The sequence below is a fragment of the Lissotriton vulgaris genome, chromosome 4_1 (assembly GCF_964263255.1).
Source record: "Lissotriton vulgaris chromosome 4_1, aLisVul1.2, whole genome shotgun sequence".
NCBI classification, from domain to species: domain Eukaryota; kingdom Metazoa; phylum Chordata; class Amphibia; order Caudata; family Salamandridae; genus Lissotriton; species Lissotriton vulgaris.
The window spans coordinates 602,848,530-602,865,735 of NC_141691.1; the positions used below are offsets into that span (position 1 = coordinate 602,848,530).

Consider the following 17,206-nt stretch of genomic DNA (forward strand, 5'->3'; position numbering starts at 1 on the left):
CTTCCAACTGTTTCACACCAGTTCCCTGCTTGTTCAGACGGACAATACGGCCACAATGTTCTACCTCAGCAAGCAGGGGGGCTCATGATCTCGAGTGTTATCTGGGTAAGCTCAGGCCATCTGCAACTGGCTGTTGGCCAGGAACCTGACCATCACTGCAACTCACCTCCCAGGTGTTCAGAATGCTCAGTCAGACGCACTCAGCTGACTCATTTAAGAAAATCACGAATAGGTCTAAGACGACGAAGTTGTGCAAGACCTCTTCGAAAGATGGTGTACTCCAGAAGTCGATCTGTTCTCTACTGTGGAAAACAGCAAATGCAGTGACTTCGCCTCCAGGTTTTACCAACCAGGGACTCTGGGGAATGCACTATGGATCAACTGGTCAGGCGGCTTTCTTTACGCTTTTCCGCCGATTCCCCTGATCCTGACAGTACTGATCAAGCTCTTGCAATCACAGGCAAAGATGATCCTCCTTGCTCTGGAGTAGCCCCATCAGTAGTGGTTCACAGACCTACTCCACCGGTCTCTCCTGCCACATCTTCTTCCATGCCGGCCGGACCTTCTGACAAAGTTTGGCGTACAGATGGTGCACCCCAATCTCTCGTTGTTTAATCTGGCAGCATGGTGCCTGAGTTTGGACAGTACCGACATTTGAATCTCCCTCAGGACTGGATGGAGATATTGAAGGAGGCCAAACGACCATCTATATGCACATCCTATGCATATAAATGGAAGAGATTTTGCATCTGGTGTGCATCTAAAAAAGTGGATCCTACCTCCTGCAAGGAAGATGTTGTTCTTCCTTACTTGCTACACTTGGCTCAATCTGGCCTTTAGTTTCATTCGATCAAAGTTCACCTGGCAGCTTTAACTGCTTATTGGAAATGTCCTTCACTAACATCCTTTTATAAAATCCCAGTCATCAGAGATTTTCTTGAAGGATTTAAGAAAGTGTTTCCTCCCATTAGGTGTCCTTTGCCTCTCTGAGAGCTCAATGTGGCCCTTTCACGACTGATAAGGGAACCGTTTGAACCCATTCATAAGGCTTCTATTCAGCATCTGTCTTGGAAGACTGCTTTCGTTGTGGCCGTAACTTCTTCCCGCAGGGTAAGCAAATTTCAGGCGTTATGTTGTAAAGAGCCTTATACAGTCTTTCATTCCTCTAAGGTAGTTATGAGGACTCAGCCTAAGTTCCTCCCTAAAGTTGTTTCAGAGTTTCATGTGAACCAAACTTAAATTGCCTACATTTTTTCAGAATCCCTCTTCTCCTGCTGAGAGGCCGCTTCATTCCCTTGATGTTTGGAGGGTCTTGAAGTTCTATTTGGACAAGACTTAGGATATCCGTAGATCAGACCAGTTATTTGTAAACTATGGCTTGGTCCGAACTGGTCTAGCTACCTCAAATACATTTCTAGGTGGATTGTTTCCTGTATTCAGTTCATGTTATCCGAAAGACAACATGACTCTGGTTAGTAAGCCTAGGGCTCACTCTACTAGAGGTAAAGCACCTACTGCGGCTTTACTTTGTAACATACCCATTTCAGAAATCTGTAAGGCTGCCACTTGGAAGTCAGTCCATACATTTACTAAGCACTACTGCCTAGACACTGATGCTAGGGCAGGTGCTCAGGTTGGGCAGGCTTCTCTTTGAAATCTATTTGCACAATAGTGTAGTTGTTCTCGGTTTCTTCCACCGCTGGAGAGTTGTTTTAGGATGGGCTTGCTAGTCTATTCACAGGATTATGACTATACCTGGAAATCCCCAACAAGAGAAGTAGTTTCTTACCTGTAACTCCAGTTCTCTTGTAGGGGTATTTCCATGATAGTCGTAAGCAACCCGACCGCCTCCCCGGTGGCAGACAGATGTCCTCAAGACTCAGCAGGCTCTGCTTCTTTACGCCTTCAAAAAACTGAAAGTAACTGCCTCTGGCTGTGCATCATGGGATACCGGTGGTCTCTGGAGACTCATAAAGGCACTGTATCCATTGGCAGACACATAATGGCAGCCTATGGGGGCTTCTCTGTCTATTCCTTTTCATCTCGATCATGAAAAAAGGAGTTTTGTGAAGGACTTTTCGATTTGTAAAACTCAGCAAATTGCTAAATTTAAAAAGTTAAACTGGCTATCTTTTTTCACTTCACGATGAAGTATTAGCCAGTGTAGCCTAGAGTTGGTTAAGCTGCATTATTGTCTTTTTATATCTTAAGGTTCTTTAACCCCTTCGATGCTGATGACGAGCTCAGCTCGTCATCACCCACGGGTGGCGTGTGCTGATGACGCGCTGAGCTCGTCATGTATCGCGGTAATTTAAAAAATGCCGCACAGCGCAAAAATCGCCGCAACAGCGATTTGGATATAGGCCTGCATGAAGAAAGGCAGAATATGACAACCTAAGATATATCTAATGAAGTGCTCCAGGGGCGGCCTATTCACATGATTGACTATCACAGACAAGAGAACTGGAGTTACAGGTAAGAAAATACTCCTGTGCCACAAGTACATACAACGGTCTCTGTCACCTATGCACATATAGCCCAATCTTACTCGCACCTACTCATACACCCCCACAGACCACACTATCATGACACACACAACAAACCTGTCATAGTGCCTCTAGCGTAAATATTTTGTTCAAACATAGTATCTGACTCTATGGACATTAGGCTTAAAGTCAGTGAAGCTGGCCTTGGGAGCGTCTTGTTTCAATGAGCGGGTTTGTTGGATTTTCACTGAATGGAAGTAGCTTGCAATTCTGAAGAGGTTGGAGTCCCCTTTGCTAGAGGAGACAAACTAGGTTTTCAGACACAGGTGCCTCTTGGTGTTCTTTATTTGGAGCATCATTACCTAATTCGGTTCAGAATGGTCTTGTTTCCGTTTTGTTTGGCATTCCCTTACCGTTTTCATGGGCAAGGCTGGTGGAACCTATTCAGTGGTTGTCTCAATGTTTGTAAAGATCGGGTGCAGATGAAATAGGTTGAAGGTTTTGCCCCTATTGCTCTGATCCATTTGAAACACAAATTGTCTTTTCTTTTTTCTCAAGCCCTGCCGTTGCTTTTAATGAAGCTTCATGTCGTGCATATTTTTGGTTTATTAGATACTATGTTGTTTTGCACTTACTTGGATATGCTACTTCACTTTTGACACTTGTTTCTTTGCTTTTTCTGTTTTAATTGGTTGGAAGACTCAAAGACTACTGATTCTACTTGCAGTTACATTGCTTGTCCTCTAGCAATTGCACCTTTTGTAGTCTTTGGGAGTACCTCTCCCATTTATTTTTTGCTTAATCTTTTTTTATTGAAACAATTCTAGGGAAACATCCTTTGCATCGCAGTGATTACACCGCGATGCATTTAGAAGGCAGCCCTTACAACGCAAGCGTTACATCGACTTGCGCTGGATGGCGCTTTAACCTTAGGGATAGTAAGATTTACTATTCCAACACCTTCCCTGCTGTACATAGACTGGTGTTGGAAAAGTAAAGCTTACTATTCCCAAGTCCAGCGCAAGTCGTAGCGACTTACGTTGTAAAAATTGCGATGATACATACCGCGATCATTTTGATCTTGTAACATCACATATTCGAATGCCAAGTTGCAAACGTTTGTCCGTGACAAAGATTTTGCATGACGTCTTGTTTATGACTTTGTAGAAACAGATAACATATATATGTAGCATGTCTGTATTTCCACGGACATGAGGTTAGGTTGCCCTTTTTATGAAGATGTCATCCATGTTTAATGTCGAATATGCAAGGCCTTTAGGAGAACTTTTTAGGGAGAAGTATTAGTGTACACGTTTGTAAACTATTTTCTGGTTTTTAACTGGACCAGAATTCTTGTTCAGTACCTGAACCCAATAGTATACAAGTGCAACAGATTATTAAACTTTCTTCTCACCCCTACCCAAGTCAATTTCATGTGCGCATGTGCTATGTGATAGATGTATTGTTCTTTAAGAAGAATGATTTAGTGTACTAATTTATGGAGATTTTTATAAAATGTAAGAACTCTCCCCAGCCTTTTAAGTTGTTGCTTACATTCTAGTTTGTGAAGTTCTACTAAACTGGCATAAGGCTTTTTCTAATTCTCTTTTAGGTCTGGCTTGACAAAGCAGCTGTCTGCTAGAGGTTTTCTTTAATGTTTGATTATATGGTGGGCTTCAAAGTCTCAGACCTCTCAACGTGCTATTGGCTGTTTCAGTCTGCCTCTTAGGGAGTTGTTCCATTGCAATACACTTGGCGTTTTTTTACTTTTCTAAGCGACCATGAATCATGACACTCTTTGTACCTTTTTGTTACTTTGCCAGATACATCTTTCACTGCAGTACATGAAACAAAGCAGTTTGAATGTATTTGTTATGCTCGAGTGTTAGCCTACCCCTAACATTGTTTCTTAATTCATTGTTCCATTTGCTCACTGAGATAGACTGACCTACTGATGGTCATTCCAATACTTCGCGAGATCTCAGTATTTTCGACTTTTTTTTATGTCTTTTAAACATTTTTTTTATAAAGTATGTAAATAGTTTCAAACTTGAAACAAATGCACTACATTCCGCGATGGCTACTATATTTAGTGATTTGCGATGGAACGTTAGGTGTGTGGTCTTCTTTCAACACTTGCTTTCGGCCCACTTCCTCTGATAGTAGTCAACAGACCTTGGGCCACATTGCAACCTCCCATTTTCCATTTAATTTGCTACCAGATGAGCTACCTGTACCAAACAAAAATTCAGTCCTGAGTGTCCCCAGCAAGTAAGATATGCTGTGTATCTTGAAGCAGCTCTGCTCCCCATCAACCAACTAGTTAAGCATCTTCAGTACTAGCAGAGTAGAATGTACTGCAGAAATCCGCTATCAGCTAGAATGGCCATATTTTTTTTCTGTAGTCAAAAATGCTGTTGGAGGCACACACAAATGCTAACTTGTCTCTCTCCATGTTTGTGTTGGCATCATAAACCTTGACCTGTTGGCTTTGCCAAGAATTTCCGTTTTCGAGGGTTATAACTGTATGTTCTGCGGTTTGCTTTAGCTGCATTACAATGTTAGGTCTGACGTATTTTATAGCCCTCACTTGCAGCATTGTTTGCTTTAACCACTAACTATTTAATTTGATATTTTGAATTTCAGTTCTGAATACTTTACACATGATTTTTTTCTTGTTTAGCGCCTCTCCAGAGCTCCGTGTTTTCCAAAGATTGACTTTATCCAGTTCATACACCTCTTGGTATGAATCTCAGTGTACTCACTTTTAGTCATTTGTGTACCAGTGCCCTATACTGCTTTGAGCGGTCAGTACGAGATTTTGAATGGCTGCTGTAAGTTTAAAAATAAAATTACAGATTGGGTTCATCCACATATGCATTTTCCAAAAGATAATGCAAACTTTGTCACAATGTACCACCTTTTTTTGGAAAGGAGCAAGTAAAGAGTGCTGGGCACAGTGATGTATACACCGGAGGCTAAAGCAAACCTCACAAATTAAACATGTTTTTAAGGACACTATTTACACACGAATGGTGGTAGGCGTTGGTGAATTAAGTCCTTAAAGAGCACATTGGTTAACAGGCTATCCCCTATTTCACACTGTAGTACCTCTTTTCTAATAACTTTGCCTTTACTTATTGTGTTCAAGGAATGGTGTGCGGATGTAAATGTTGAACTCTTTGTTTGTTGGGTTGTCTATTTAAATTGCCCCTGAAATTGTGGCTCATTATATAAAGTAAAAGGACGACCTATGGGCTTGCTTTATAGGAGTTATCTATTTGAAATTGCTTGCATCTTTCCACCCAGAGAATGTAAGAACAAGGTGTACCTTTTTAATTTGTGCACAAAGTAGTTTCTCGTTGCTGGATTTTGACGTAATTGGACTTACTAATACGTCCAGAGTACTTGTGCGCAAGCATCCTGGCGCCACAGGTGCATTTGTAGGTAGTTTGTTCTATTCCCCCAAGTCATTTTGCGGCAGACCGGAGTTAAGGCCTTATTTTGTGTTTGCTTTCACGCTATTCTGTGGTAAAGGCACAGCAACCCGCAGCACCTTTTTCGACCGGTTCTTTACCTCGAGGTCACGTTTTAGGGGTCTTCTTTAGAGATGTTGGCATAGGTGACAACTTCTACAAGAAATCGCATATTTAAACCGATTGTCAGGGGTTGTTGTGCTTTGTAACAGTCTGCTTTGGTTTGCAGCAGTGCCCCTTTTCTCTCCAAAGATGGACATTCTGAAGAAAATCCTCGTCCTGTTTTCATTTGTTTTATTTCCTTGATTGATTTATAGGAATACCTTTTAATAAGGCTGGATTTTATGGAGCTTTAGCAAAGTGTGTACGCCATAACAAGCCCAGAGAAGGTTACAGTTTCCTTATAACTTGTAGTTGAATTCAGCAGGGAAACAGTCCCGAATGTATACTCAGTTCCAAACCTGAAATGAAAGTAGAATAACCAACGGTTTCTCTCAACAGACACCAAACGTTAGTTGTGAAATAAAGCACTGTGAGAAATGTGTATAGTCGTTCCCTGCCCAATCAACTTTGCCCTCCTATTCGCCCAGACTCTGGGCCTTTGTACCCTTGGTGCAGTGACCTGCCCCAAGTATCGCCTTTTCTCTGTGTGCACTAGTACACGGCTGTAATGTCGGCATCAGATCTCTTTTATGTCGTGCTTCGATTATCTCAATGTCTGGGCGTGCCAATATGTCCATGTGATGGGTTCTCCAGTGTGATCAACATTTTGTTCAGGTGTCTGCATTAGATGCCAGGGCATAACAGATGGTTTACCCATCTAGTGCAGACTATTAATATTGTAATTCAGAGTTTGTTGTAATGTACTTGCCTGTCCAACATTGGAGTTTGTTGAACATTTGTTGTCATGACTATAGCATTAGAATGTGATGACTAGGGGGTTGGTGAAATGGGATTCCTGTCTTGAGAAGCTGCTGTTGAGACCCGTTTCTGTTGCTGGTTGCATTTTCAATAAAGCCAACCTGAATTTAATAGGTTCTTTGACGTCAATGTGGCAATAATGATTCCCAGGAGTCACAGCCTCGGTTGTAGTCTACCAGTGTCTTAGTTCATCTGGTTTCATCTGGTTCTTCATAGATACTTTGGGCAGAAGTAGCAACAGGGTTCAAAGTACTAATTCATAGTGTGAGTTTGATGGGGTAATAAGCAAGTGGAAACATGCCCGACCCTTAGTTCCGACAGGACGATAATGTGAAATGACACTTTGACAACACTTTGTTCTGCCATGGATCACGTGTGCCATGTTCATGCCATTGCTGTCACTACTACCACCATAGACACTGGCATTGTTGACACTGCCACGTCTGTTAAGGGAGTCCTCGTAGGCTGCAGATCAGAAGGCATTAACCCTTAAGGTTTGCGCCCTATGTACTGACAATTTTTCCAAGGAAGCAGCAATAGGTGTGTCTTCGGGGATAAAGGCGCGGATCACATAGCCCTTCTTATAATAACCAGCCAGTTGCACTGAAAAAATACAATTGGCCCGAACCTTTACCGAGGTATAGCTCAAAACTGACTTTTGCTGAGGTATAGCTCAAACCAGGGTTTGCTACCTTTTTAGCAAAACATAAGCCTCAAAAACCCAGTATTGATATGTGGCCTGACTGCTTACAAAAAGCTTCCTTGCTGAAATCTATGTAGGCTCTCCCAGCCTTACTACAAGTTATAGCAGCCTGAACAACTTGGCTTGTGGTACATTTCTTTGCTTGTAAGGCTCCTAGTTTCGCTTCGCTGGTTAACGTGAATTTCACACAAATATGGATAGAGCAACGTGAACCTACCCGGTTCTATGACTTTTCTCATGAGTTTGATTATATAAGTTTAAAAAAATGCTGTAAGTTGGTCTCGCAAATCACTAGCCACAGATCTAGATCGTACTCGCCGTGGTATGAATCTTCTTGGTCATTTGGGCAAACTAAATGGCGCGGATTAAAAGACAGACGCAGTTTTCAACATGGTCTCTGACGCAAGGCGACAAGTGAGGGCAAATCCTATCCATAAGAACCACTGCTTGTGCTCTAAACCCGCCGCTCATCCTCCAGGGCTGCGCTGTTTTTTCAAGCGTGTTCTAGTTTGTAGCCCTGATTCGCCTGATAAATCGCAGATCAAAAGCCAGACCATGTTTTTTAGATCACACCTCTCATGCTTTACTCGACGTTGTAATGGGAAAAGTGCAGTTTGAGCTCCTTTGACACAGTATGTGGCAGTGCCTTAAAAATCCACCAATATGTGCACACTCCATGTTTTGCTATTAGAGTATGTGAATATTTTTGTTTATCCTTGCTCTGCCTCTTACTGAAAATGTAGATTAATAGTTCAGCATTATCATTCCAGCTATACATTCATAGCTCCTGTACCTTTTTTTTAAGGTTTCTACTAGGCACTCAACAGCAAAAGGTTGCCTTCTGAAAAGAAAATACTGGTTTTCTCTATAAATTCTGAGTGTATCTTCTCCCATCAAATAGTTCTTTAAACCATTTAGGATTGGTTTTTGCACAACTTTTAGCTGTGGTGTGTTAATGGTCTAATTTTTCTTGTGGATGGAAGCACTTGCATTTTTTCTGAGAATACATGTACTTCACATCTACATAAATTCTGCATGTGCTACAATTTTTCTAAACAAAACATTTAGCAGTGTAACACTTGCACTTAAGTGTATTCGACTGTTTAATACCCAGATTTTAAAATTTTAATATCCTGATTTCATCTTATTTACATATTTAAAGATTGTTCCAGTTTTTATATCGAACGTACGACAGTTTAAGGTTTAAACTTGTAACATACAAAGAACTATTAATTGTCCTCAGCAAGCACCAAAATGAACTGCTTTAGATTTTCTGTTTACTTTTTTTTTTTTTAGACTATTACGCCAAAAAGACTTTTGACGTCGATAACTGTGAGTATTCTTCTGTTGGCTTTGGAAGTGTATGTGGGCGGGATTTCGTTTTAACCTTTTAGTGTTCAATTTCAGCCAAAACTATTTCTGCGTTTTATTTTCCTTTTCGATAAAATCGTATGCGTAGGTTTATTCCGTTGATAACTTGTAAGCATCTTCCGCCATCTTGTGGTACTAAAGAAAGTTTTCTCTGGTGACCTCGACTGCTAGATGTTTGAAAGCATAGGCTCCAGACATCGGCCGATTTAGCTATTCTACATAGATTACATGACGAGATATTCATAGAAATGAATAATTGGAGTCCTTGAGTGATGCCTAAATTTTCGTGTGCTTTCTAACAAGTGTTTTTCTCCTTTAATCATTACAGAAAAGTAACGTGCATACACCAGGTAAAGACAGTATGTGCATGCTTATATTTGAAAACCATTAAGTCGGCTGAAATGTGCTCTTATACTCTGCTTTATGCCTGGAATATTCTGCTTCCAAATGTTTAGCTAATGTATTTAAATTGTCCACGTTTGTGTACTCAGCGTTTCATTTTGCTCTGGCACCATCCCATCCTTGCACACATCTTTACAATTTTAATCTACTTTCACTAGAGTGTTTTATCGAAGATATAATGGGTAATGCCTGGCATTCATTTCTATTTAATAATAATAGTATCCATCTGAAAGAAACATGTTAGTTAGATTCCTTACTTTAGAATATCACCAAGCGTCAGACTGGATCTGGAAAGTTTTCGCCGGCAGTACCCTTTCACGTCGGTAGGTGTCTGTGACTCCGCGTCAGTCTGCGTCATGATTGCCGGGATGACGTCTAAGTACTTAGATGCCACTCTCGCACGCTGACGTCAGTTCTTCTTTTTTACGCGCCAGCAAGCGCAGATCCGGGAAGAGCTAGTACCCTTAGTCACTTTTTGACTAACTTTTTGGTCGATTTTGACTATCTTTTCGAGTTTACTGAGTTTACTGAGTTGCCTGGGTTTAAATCGTGCGACGCCTGTCACTGCCTGATGTCGGTGACCAACCCCCACCGCCGGTGTCTCTACTGTCTAGGGGCTTACCACGACGACAAGTCGTGCCCTGACTCCCGGGCCTTGACTTGAAAGCTAGGAGGGCGCAGTCCCGTAAGCTTTTTGAGCTCCGGGAGTCTGCTTCGCGCCGCTGGAGGTCCCGGTCAAGGAGGAAATTTAGGGACTGGTCGCAGAGCCGCAGCCATCGCCGCTCGTCGAGCCATCATCACTCATCGGGCTCAAAGTCCTCCGGTTAGTCGAGGCACTCCAAGAAGTCGAAGAAGCGACATCGCTCTTTTTACTCCCCTCGTGCGACCCGGCCGAGGGTGGCACCACCCGCATCGGCTCCGCCGGAGCCGCAGTAGTCGCGTCAGGCCCCACACCCTCCGGTCCCTGGGATTAATGCGACTTCGGGCGATATTAGAGATTTCCTCGTGGCCATGTGGACTCTTTGCGCAGTCGAGGCCTACTGGTGTGCCTACGGACTCTGCAGGTCCGACTGGGGGTCCTAGCTCGTAGGCGGCTTCGGCCCCGGCGTCGTCTGCGACTTCAGTACCGGCGCCACAGGACCCCCTGGGATCCAGGCCTGGATCCCGGTCGATGCCAGTCGACTTCACGACTCTCCTCCGCTGGCGCGACCCCTACGGTGCCACTCCGGCGCCATCCTCGGTCGCCACCGGTCCAGATCCGTAGTCTGAACGGTGCCGTCTCTGGCGTCGATGGGTGAGGCCTTCACCTACGACATGGCTTCGTCCTTTATGCCAGTCTATTAGGACACGGATGAAGGGAAGGACTGGGTGGGGTCTGAGGACCCTCTGGCACAGCAGTGCCAGTTAAGTCAGGACTGGGCAGATGAGCTGGTGGAGGCCAGTGGTCTTGACACCTCACCAGACACTGGTTTAATCTCTCCTTCCTCCGTGGCTACGGAGGAGGGTGTTGCATATAGCATGGTGTTGGGCAAGGCAGCCAAGGCCTTGGCTCTTGAGCTCCCTGCTTCGGCCGTGAGGACTAATCTACTCACAGAGATACTTCAACCGCCAGTAAGCTCTTCGGAGCATACGCTGCCGTCCAATGAAGCCCTCATAATGTTCTGATGGGCACTTGGTCCAGGCCCTCCACAGTGCCCCCTGTGGATCAGAACGTGGCCAGGCTCTGGGCGGCACTTGCTTCCTGAGAGTCTGGTGATCCAGGCCTCTACCTCCCAGACCGCATTCCGGTCCGCTCCTCCGGATCGAGAATCCAAAAGGCTTGACCAGTTCTGGAAGAAACTGTTCTCCTCAGTTAGTCTGGGGTTGCGGTCCAATAATACTGCATGCCGTTAGGGCAGTTACACCCACTCTCTGTCGGATACAGTGGCGGACGTGCTGCCTCGGTGTCGGAGGAGGTTCGGACAAGGCTCGCCCAGGCTGTTGCTGAGGGGCGAGATGCGTCACAGTATTCCATCAGATGTGGACTTGATACCACGGACTTGCTGGGCAGAGCTATTTCCACGAAGGTGGCGATCCATCGCCACGCCTGGCTGAGGTCCGTCAATTTTTGGGGGATGTCCAGAACACTCTCATGGACATGCCCTTCGATGACCGTCGCCTTTTTGGCGACAAGGCAGACAGTGCGCTTGAGCGTTTCAAGGACTCCAGGGCTACGGCCAAGTACTTGGGCCTATCCGGCCAGCGCCAGCAGACTTCTGCTTTTCGTCCCTTTCGTGGCCAAGGAAGGGGCACCCTCACACTTTCGTCCAGCCACGGGCTGCAGTACCAACCTCAAAGCGGTCGTGGTAACCGCCGCAACGGTGCAGGGGGACAACGGCCCGTTAAGTCCACATCCACCCCCGCAGCATCTGCCTCAAAGCCCTCCTAGTCCGTGCTTTCAGTCCCATTCAATGCCAGTGGGAGGCAGGGTCCACCATCACCTACTCCACTGGCGTACCATCACTTCGGACCGGTGTGTGCTGCAAATCGTTTGAAGGGGCTACTCCCTCCCCTTCGAGGCGACCCTTCCAGCCATGCCACAGCAGTACCACCGCATGTTGGGGGATCACTTGCAACTTCTGCAGGAGGAATATACAGCCCTCTTGGCCAAGGGGGCCATCGAGCGCGTTCCTGGGCCAGAAGTAGGTCGTTGTTGTTACTCCCACTACTTTCTGGTTCCCAAGAAGGGCAAAGGGTGCCTACGCCCTATCTTCGACCTCAGAAGCATCAACTGCTTCCTCCAGAAGGAGAAGTTCAAGATGCTGATTTTAGCTCAGGTTCTGGCTGCCCTGGAGACTGGATGGTAGTGTTGGACTTGCGGGACGCTTATGGCCATAGCCCTGGCCCACCGGCGCTACTTGCGGTTCACAGTAGGCCACGAGCACTTTAAGTTCACTGTGCTCCCCTTCGGCCTCATCAGTGCCCCACAGGTGTTCACGAAGGTGATGGAGGTGGTCGCAGCTCACCTGCGCAGATCAGGGGTTCCAGTCTTCCCCTATCTCGACGACTGGTTGTGGAAGGCGGTCTTACCCCAGACTGTCATCTCCCACCTCCAGACAAACGGCCGATCTCCTGCACTTGCTGGGGTTCTCCATCAATGTGCCGCAGTCACACCTGAGTCCCTCCCAAAGGCTCCTCTTCATCGGAGCGGTTCTGGACTCTGCATAGTTTCGGGTTTATCCTTCCGAGCAGCGGATTCGGGATATTCAGGCTCTGATTCCGATCTTTCAGCCTTTCAGGCTGACGTTGCGGCTCCTGGGGCTGATGGCCTCCTGCATCCTGCTGATACATCACGCCAGGTGGTGGACGCGGGCTCTGCAGTGGAACCTGAAGTGCCAGTGAGCACATCAGGGCAACCTGTCCAACCACGTCCTGATCTCGGAGGCGAGTCAATTGCAGTGGTGGTTCACGAACCGCGATTGGGTCCGTGGCAGATCCCTCTCCCTTCCCCAACCGGAGCACACAGTGGTGACGGATGCGTCCCTCCTGGGATGGGGGGGATGGGGGGGCACATGCGAGAGGCGGAGATTAGAGGCCTCTGGTCTCCGGCTGAGTCCTGGCTTCATATCAACCTTCTGGAGCTGCGGGCAATCCGACTTGCACTGAAAGCATTCCTTCCCTCTGTCCGGGGAAGTGTGCTGCAGGTGTTCACGGACAACACCACCGCCTTGTGGTACTACAACAAACGGGGAGGGGTGGGGTCGTGGACCCTTTGTCAGGAGGCTCTGGAACGCCAGGGCATCACCCTGGTGGTTGAACATCTGGCAGGTTCACTGAACGCCAGTGCGGATAAACTCAGCCGTTGGTGCATGATGAATCACAAGTGGCGTCTGAACTCTGACGTGGCGCAACTTCTCTTTCAGCAGTGGGGAGAGCCTTGGTTAGATCTATTCGCCACCGAAGAGAACTCGCAATGTCATCTGTTCTGCGCGTTGGAATTTCCAAGGCGGCACTTGCTCGGAGCCTCTTTTCGTCGCGAGTTGAGCTGCAGTATATTTTACTCCTTTCCTCCTATACCACTTGTGCCCAGAGTGCTGAAGATCCGGCGTGACCGGGCCCAAGTCATCCTTGTGGCTCTGGATTGGGCGCAAAGGTACTGGTATCCCGAGCTACTGAGTATGTCAGTAGATTCCCTCCCCCCGATTCGTCTGCCTCTTCAGGAGGACCTTCTGTCGCAGCAGCAGGGGACGGTCCTCCACCCGAACCTGTCCAGTCTCCAACTCCATGCGTGGAGATTGAGCGGCGACAGTTGAGGTCATTTGACTTGCCTCCTGAAGTCTGAGATGTTATTCTGGCAGCCAGGCATCCCTCCACAAAAACGGTATACGCCTGCAGGTGGAACAAATTTGTGGCATGGTGCACAGCAAAGGCTGTGGATTCACTCTCTGTCCCTCTTTCAGAGGTTCTCCTCTTTCTTATTTCTCTTGCCCAGCAGAGCTCTGCTCTGGGCATTATCAAGGGCTATCTCTCGGCCATTTGTCTTCTTGAGGCTTCCTGATCAGCCTTCTCTTTTCAAGTCCCCTGTTGTAAATAGATTCTTGAAAGGCATCACACACATGTTTCCTCCTGTTCCTTTCGTGATGCCTCAGTGGGACTTTAACTTGGTTCTTACTTATTTGATGTGCGTTCCCTTTGAGCCACTTCACTACTGTCCTCTTCATCTTCTGACGCTCAAAACTGCTTTCCTGGTTGCTATTGCCTCTGCCAGAAGAGTGAGTGAGCTATAGGTACTTTCCTCTAAACCTCCTTTCCTTTCTGCCCATCCAGACAAGGTTGTTCTGAGGACTCCTTCTTTCATGCCTAAGGTGGTTACTGCCTTTCACATCTGGCAGTCCATCACCTTGCCCACCTTCTTTCCGCCTCCCTCAAAAGAGGAAGAAAGGCTCCACCGTCTGGACCAAAAACGTGCGCTCTCTTTCTACCTCGACCGCACACGACCGTTCCGGGTGGATGACCAACTCTTCGTTGGCTACGTGGGTGCTAAGAAGGGACGTGTGGTGTACAAGCAGACCATCTCTCGCTGCGTCGTTTTGTGCATCAAGGCTTGTTATTCCTTGGCCAAAAAGGATCCTCCTCTGGGGTTGCGGGTCCATTCCACTTGGGCCACGGCGACTACTACTGCCTTGGGACGGGGAGTCCCTTTGCAGGACATTTGTCAGGCAGCTACGTGGGCCTTGCTGCACACATTTGCTAAGCACTACTGCCTGGACGGTCAAGTCCGGAGAGATGGCTACTTTGGCCGTTCCATTCTCCAGGACTTTCTGGTGTGACCTTGGGTCGCAGACCCATCACTGGGGTTGCTATTGCTGCAGTATCTATTCTAAGGTAAGGAATCATAACTGGTTTCTTTCAGATGCACAGGTTACTTCCCTTCGGTAACGATTTATCTGTAAGAAACATTAGTTAGTTAGATTCCTTACCGCCCCACCCTTTCTCCCCATACTGCGAACCGATATCTAGGGTTAAGGTATCTCCCTTTGAGGGCCGTAGTTTGATGGCACCAGTGTTGGTTTCTTGCATGGTTCTGCATTCCTGGCGCAGAAAGCTATGTACAGAACTGATGTCTGCACGTGAGGGCGGCGTCTAAATACTCCGTCATCCCGGTGATCACGACACCAATGACTGACGCAGAGCCGCAGACGACGCCTACCGACACGCAAGGGTACTGCTGACAAACTGTCTGGATCCAATCCGACGCCTGGGGATAGTCTAAGGTAAGGAATCTAATTAACGTATGTTTCTTATAGATATATCGTTACCAAAGGTAAGTAACTTGTTCATCGTTTTAGAACTATATTATGTTACAATTTTTCTTGACTATGCATAGAATTTTACAATTAAATGGAAAACCCTTTTATTCTGTGCCTGGGACAAAAACATTGTGCTGTATTGAACTAGGGACACCAACAGACCAGAGCATGGGCTGTACACCCACACAAAGCCTCTACCTCCATATCTATATTTTCAGCTGCTGTCTCTTGTCGATATTGCCAAAAGGTTGTGTTCCAGACACTTTTTATTCTTTCTCTACATAAGTTTTCTCCTCCGGAATGTCTCTGGGAGCCCACCTCATTTTTTGTGTCTTCTACAGCACAGATCAGTTTTTTTCCATTTAAAATGGTTTATGATTGAGACTTGAGCCACAGATACCTCACCTTTTGAATATTCCCCGGGTCTGATCCGGAAGCTTTTCAGCACTACGTCTGAGTGTATTATGGGGTGTGGTGTTGTGCGACTCTACTCTGCCGCCGTTCCCCTCCGGAAATTATGTGCACAGCCATATAGGCCCTACTCAACTCCCAAAACGGGCTTTAAACCTTGTAGGGGCTGTTGAGTTCTAATATCTGTGACCGACCCGTATCCGGTTTGACAAGTTTTTTGGTGTGGCCATCCGGGGGAGGTGGAGAACAGATGCTTCTAGTCTCTGGGAGAGTCCAGGCTCCATATAAACCTTCTGGAACCAAGGGCCATCTTCTTGATGTTGAAAACCTTCCTTTCATCCAACAAAGGGGAGGCTGGTACAGGTACGCACTGATAACACCATCTAGTACTGCACCAAGCAGGGTGGAGTGTGTGGTTGCAGACTGTCAGGAGGCCCTGCACCACTTGGAATGGCTGGACCACCAACAAATTATTCTAGTAATGAACCACCTGGCAGGTGTGAATGCCAGGGCAGACGAGATCCACTATCTGTGCCTAGGTGATCACTAGTGGCAGTTACACACAGAGGTGGGGGCAAGATGTCCTCCAAGAATGGGGAGAACCTTGGCTTTATCTGTTAACAACCACTGAGAATACACAATGTCCGCACTTCTGCATATTGAAGTTTTGCAGCGTGAATCTTTCTGGATCACTATGCTGCGCATTATTCCGCGGTCTCGTGGTTGGGTCCGGAATCTTTTCTTCTTTTTTTTTTTTTTTTTTTTGTAGCCCAGGTGGGCGTCGACGTCCCACCTTTTGGTGTCCTTCCGTGACATCAGCATGCTTCCTACGGAAACTCCCACCCTTGGGCGCCATCTTCAGATTCTTTTTCTCCGCCGTTGGGTCTGGATCGTTCCCGAGAGGCTCCCGAGTTTCGGATGGGAAAAGACACAGAAGAGTCGAATTTTGCAAGAAAAGACTGAGAAGACGATGAGAAAAAACATACATAAGCCGGGACGACGAAAAAAGAGAGCTTCGAGAACTTCGACGTCCAACGGAGAATGCGCACAAAGGGGGCCCGTGATCGCGAGAAATGGACAACACACCTTTCAATTTCTGCCGTAACTGCCACCACAAGTACGCGCAGAAGGACCAGCACCCGGTTTGCAACCTCTGCGTACAGTCGACCACGAGAGCAAGGACTGCAACGCTCGCTCTGCCTTCAAACCGAAGACCCTCCGCGTCAGAGAACGACAGAGAAGGGTCAACTACACCATGCAGGGGAAGGGCAACCACCGTCCCTTCGAGACCTGGGACTCTCGACCGACGAAGAAAACAACGTCGCCGGAGAAGACTACGCGGTCGTAAAGACCGATAAGAAAACTTCTGAAGAGGTAGGAGTCGTCGACCCCTAAAGCCTCGACAGACCATCGAAGGTCTGAATCAGACTCTCGAAAAATTGAGTTAAAGTCCTCGAAGGGAGCACTGGCGCCGAAGACCTCGACGGCCGCAGCTGCATCCAAGGACCGAGAGCCCAGCGGATTCTTCGAGAGAGAGAGAACTCCCAGTTGGCGAAGACCGGCGAAAAGCCAAGGTCGTCGAAGCATATCCCCGAAAAGGAACGTTCAACGTCGAAAGAGAAGGCCGCTTAGACTTCTACGTCGAAA

The 17,206-nt window shown here is 46.7% G+C and overlaps 1 protein-coding gene across 2 annotated transcripts in view; it reads left to right on the forward strand.

Moving 5' to 3' along the window:
* Positions 1-17,206, forward strand: part of ANLN (anillin, actin binding protein) — a 256,636-nt gene that overhangs the window by 193,798 nt on the left and 45,632 nt on the right. Inside the window, exons 18-20 of one of the 2 annotated variants that reach the window (XM_086964829.1) lie at positions 5,170-5,229; positions 8,883-8,918; positions 9,286-9,307. In XM_086964829.1, the coding sequence (XP_086820955.1) occupies positions 5,170-5,229; positions 8,883-8,918; positions 9,286-9,307 (118 nt within the window). The remainder of the gene's footprint in view (positions 1-5,169; positions 5,230-8,882; positions 8,919-9,285; positions 9,308-17,206) is intronic. The other variant, XM_086964830.1, reaches the window with a different exon arrangement.